Raw genomic sequence first — 4,739 nt, forward strand, 5'->3', positions numbered from 1 at the left:
TCACTCCAGACATGTGTGTCAAGTTTTGTAGCTGTAGAGTTGTCCCTTGCCCCTGAAAACAGCATCGTATTTCATGGCGAATAACGTGTCGCCATGGCAACGACATTTGATTATGAGTCATGAGCTGCCGAATGTAGCATCACCAAGGTCTTACATCTTAGTTGAGTCAATTTCAGGTGCATCGGCCAAATTTACTAGGAGTAATTAGACAAAGTATGACACATGTTACTTCATGTCGACAGTAGGTGGCACTATGACTGTCACTAATATGGGCCTGTACATGTCTTCAGACCCGGACTCTTTACAAGCATATGAAATTTGGAAAAGATCAGAAAATGTGGCATCAAGTTATAAGGCTTTGAAATTTCATGGCGAGACATCAAAATTTGCTGCGTTGTCATGGCAAAACCTTAAAACAAAGTCACCAACCTCAGAATATACAATCTCCAAGGTCTTGAGGCTATTCTGAGTAAATTTGAGGTGGATCCAAGCACCATGTTACCCACAGGGCGTCAAAATTTAATTCACAACACAATTCAAACAACTTCCTGCTGCCAGTAGGTGGCGCTATGACTCAGATCTAGTATTGACACATGGATCAGGGCCAGACTCTTTTCAAGCATGACAGGTTTGGGTCTCTTAGGATCATATATACCGTAGTTATAGCCATTTCAATTTTCATGGTGAAGGATTGAAGTTCACTGCCCAGCCACACCCCCTTGGCAATGTGGCAACTTTGATCCAAAATGGCTGACTTCCTGTTGGACTTAGGGTATGGCTCCAGGAGACTTTTTGGTGCACTGGTCATGATATCAAGATGATATCGAGGAGCTCCATTTCCTTAATTTTCTAGGGGGCGCTGTCGAGCCATTTTGCCCTGCCTTTTTGCAAAATCTGTAAAATTATGCGATTTTGGCCGGAACTGACGTGCCCACCAATTTTTGTGACTTTTTGTGTATGTGCATCCGAGATATAGGTGATCAAAGACTTGTAATAATAATAATATTAATAATAATATTAATATTATTATTAACAATAATAATAATAATATTAATAATAATAATCATAATCATTCCTTTGGTTCCAAGAGGGCTTCGCGCTGGTCAGTGCGACCAAGTGTTCAGAATAGAGAGCTAAGTATTTTCCAGGCTAAATCATATCTATGCAAATGAATCCCAATCCTATTTACACATTCCACTAAATGCACACAATACTATCTGACTAGCCTAATATGCTCTCTTCTTATCATACCTAAAGGAATACTTGCATCCCCCCACAACACATACATACATTCCTTAACTCAGGACCATTCTCACCTGTCCCTGAGCAATGCAACAGCCATCCCCAAAAACGTTCCAGAACATTCAGAACCTGTTTCTTACTAATGCAACAGACAGCTATTTCAGCAAACAAACAAAGCCAGAAAAAGCCTAGAATTAGTTAGATGTATTTTTTAACTGATGAGATACAGATAGTTAAAAATACTGCAACCAGAAACAATTTATTCATTTTTTGTCTAAACTCAGAATTTTAACAGAGGAAACACATTTATAACTTAGTTATAGTGAATCATCAAAGAAATTCTATTTCTATAAGTAATTTTTCATTTGTGAACATGTGAGAAGTGCAATGTCCGCATGTAATGGGTAAGGTGCACATGCTATTTTGACCACCAACCTCACCCAGCATTGTAGAACTGCAACATAGACAAAACAAGCTCAAAGTCAAATTTCATGAATGTATTTCACAGTAATTAAGTATTTACATGTTCTAGACATTGTAATAATCATAAAAAATATTTAAAGCATTTTACTAACTCCTCTCTTGACAAATCTAGTTATTCTGTCCCCTGCGTGCGTGGCTCTACACGAAGTGACAGATAGCTAAACAGGTGTACTAGGCACTGAAAGGTTTAAATGATGACTCAGATGTGGAAGTAAAGTTGAGGTCTGTTTACTTGTATATCTTCGTCAACATGCTTGCTTACAATGCTTTTCCAGAAACTCTGTGCAACTGAAAATAAATACACAAGAAAATGTTCTTAATGTAAGGAAAAAGAGTGCAGAAATATAAATACTTGCTTAGTACTACACAATTAAACCAATGTTTGCACTATATGTGGGGATTTAGGTAATTATCTATAAATCTCCCCAAATATTAAATAAAACAACAAAATATGCATCAATCCTTATCTATAAAGATAAAACATGTAATATAAACTTACAAACAAAGCTTCTCCAAGGTTCAACACAGGTGGATGCAAAGGATTAAACAGAGAGACTTCTGGAGCACCTTGCTGTGCAAAATTTTAATCAAAGTGGCTGGTCTCAGACTACGACCTTACCCATGTGATCACAAATAACCAATAGAGAACAAGTACAATGAGCTGACAATAATCTCCAAAACAACCACGAGGAGATGCTAAAATGCGCTTTAACTACATGTAACAAAATACTCCCCGCCTGGTATTGAACACAATACCACTATCAATTTTTTGGAAAAGTCCCACAGACTGAAGAAAATAAGGCAAGGAGCTGTCCATGGTAAAGGCTTAGAGAGACATAAGTACCACTACTTCAGTCACTGGCCTGAGTAAGGTTTTAACAGTTCCCCCTTTGGTGACCTTGAGCTCAAGCTTCCTGACTTTCCCATCGCTGCCAGGGTGAGCCTTGGTGACAAGAGCCATGGGCCACTGATTTCTTTTCACCTGAGCATCTTTTAGCAGCACCAAGTCTCCTTCCTTGACATTGGGCTGACTATCTTGCCACTTGCTTCGGCTTTGAAAAGTAGAGAGATATTCTCCCCTCCATCTCTCCCAAAAGCCATTTGCCAAGTGCTGAACTCGTTTCCACTGCTGGCGATACATATCTGCATTCTCAAAGGATCCCGGAGGGGGAAGAGGGGTGCAGACCTTCTGTGTCAGGATCATTGCTGGAGTCAGAAGAAAGGGTGAGTCTGCATCAGTCGAGATGGGTGTGAGAGGTCTTGCATTTATTATTGCGGTAACCTCGGCCATAAGGGTTGAAAGTACTTCATGAGTGAGGTGCGAGGGGCTGATCTGAGAAAGCATAGAGTCAAGGATCCGTCTCGAAACCCCAATCATTCTTTCCCACACTTCCCCCATGTGGGAAGAGTGGGGTGGGTTAAACAGCCATGTACATCCTTCCTCACTGAGATACTTTGAGACGTTAGTTTCATCTTGAAGGAGGATTTGCAGCTCTTTGCAGGCTCCCTTAAAGTTTGTGCCGCAGTCAGAACGGATCATTTTCGCAGGACCACGCACAGCAAAGAAGCGCCGTAGAGCATTGATAAAGCTTGATGTGTCCATTGACTCTAAGAGCTCAATATGCACAGCACGTACACTTAGGCATGTGAAGAGTACTGCCCACCTTTTACTGTTTGCTGCACCTCCTCGGGTACGACGAGTGGAGATGTTCCAGGGGCCGAACACATCCAGACCTACGTTTGTAAAAGGGGGTTCAGTGCTAAGATGTTCAGATGGAAGATCTGCCATCTTCTGTTCTGCTGTCCTACCACGAAGACTGTTAAATGTAACACACTTATGCAGAATGCTGGAAATGCATTTCTTTGCCCCCACGATCCAGATGCCATCTGTACGGATAGCTCCCTCAGTGAAGAGTCTCCCTGATGTTTAACTCTCTCATGATAGTGATTTATGAGTAGAGTAGCAATATGACTGCGGCCGGGAATGATGAGAGGATGTTTCTCTTCCATCTCAAATGGAGCATGTTGGAGTCGACCACCTATTCGATTGCCATCAAGGATAGGGTTGAGCTTCTTCAGGGGACTGTTCTTAGGAATGACGTTTCCTTTCTCCAGACCAGACACCTCAGCTTGGTATGCTTCCTTTTGTACACATCCAATGATGATAGTTTTTGCTTGTGACAGTGTATCAGTTGTGTGAGACTTCGAACAGTGATGCCAACCACAGCAATCTTGTTTGTTGCTACCCTTTTCAGACCTAAAGGACTGAGCGATGTGGATGAGGGAAGCCATAGCTCTGACAAGGGGTTGCCACGTGGAAAACCTGTCAAAGCGATGTGAACCAATGCCTCTGAGGGAGTCTGTGGCTGTAGTGGTGTGGCAGCGAACCTCCATGTCAGACACTGGATCAATGAGGTCATAGAATGTTTCTTCAGTTGTGTCTGTCTCCACAGAATGTGACAGGAAATCTGGACCGGTAAGCCAGTTGGTGTCCAAGAGTCGAGCTACAGGCACTGACCTGGTGGCAACATCTGCAGGGTTCAGACTGGTGTGGACATAACACCACTGTTCAGGATGCGTGAATTTCCTTATTCGTTCCACCCTGTTGCTGACATACACATAAAACCTCCTAGTTTCATTATAGATGTACCCCAGCACCACCTTGCTGTCAGTATAGAACTTCAGACTGTTGGGGTTGATGTCCAGCTCACTCACAACAAGCTCAGCAATCTCCACTGCCAGGATGGCAGCACCCAACTCAAGCCTGGGAACAGTATGGACCAAAATGGGGGCTAACTGGCTTTCCCCATGATGAAGCCAACATGGCATTTTCCTTCAACATCCATCACCTTTAGACATGCCACGGCTGCAACAGCCTTTACGGAAGCATCTGACAAGATGTGGATTTCTGTGTGCCGAGCAGTAGAGAGGGAGGCTGTGGTGTAGGCTCGGGGGGGTTCAAACTGCTCTCGCAGTGAATCTCTCTAAGCAATCCATTCTGCCTCCTTATCCAC

At 42.7% G+C, this 4,739-nt stretch overlaps 1 protein-coding gene across 1 annotated transcript; it reads right to left on the bottom strand.

Annotated features, from left to right (window-relative positions):
- Positions 1-1,835: 1,835 nt before the first annotated feature.
- On the bottom strand, positions 1,836-3,666 carry LOC137171917 (uncharacterized). The gene has a single exon (XM_067576115.1). The coding sequence runs from the start codon at positions 3,512-3,514 to the stop codon at positions 2,552-2,554; it is 963 nt and encodes a 320-aa protein (XP_067432216.1). The 5' UTR covers positions 3,515-3,666; the 3' UTR covers positions 1,836-2,551.
- Between the last annotated feature and the right edge of the window lie 1,073 nt (positions 3,667-4,739).

This window comes from Thunnus thynnus, chromosome 2 (genome assembly GCF_963924715.1).
Source record: "Thunnus thynnus chromosome 2, fThuThy2.1, whole genome shotgun sequence".
In the NCBI taxonomy this organism is placed as follows: domain Eukaryota; kingdom Metazoa; phylum Chordata; class Actinopteri; order Scombriformes; family Scombridae; genus Thunnus; species Thunnus thynnus.

What these genes read in the sequence shown, in the direction of transcription:
- LOC137171917 (XM_067576115.1), bottom strand. Translation starts at nt 3,514, where the DNA reads ATGGCAGATCTTCCATCTGAACATCTTAGCACTGAACCCCCTTTTACA.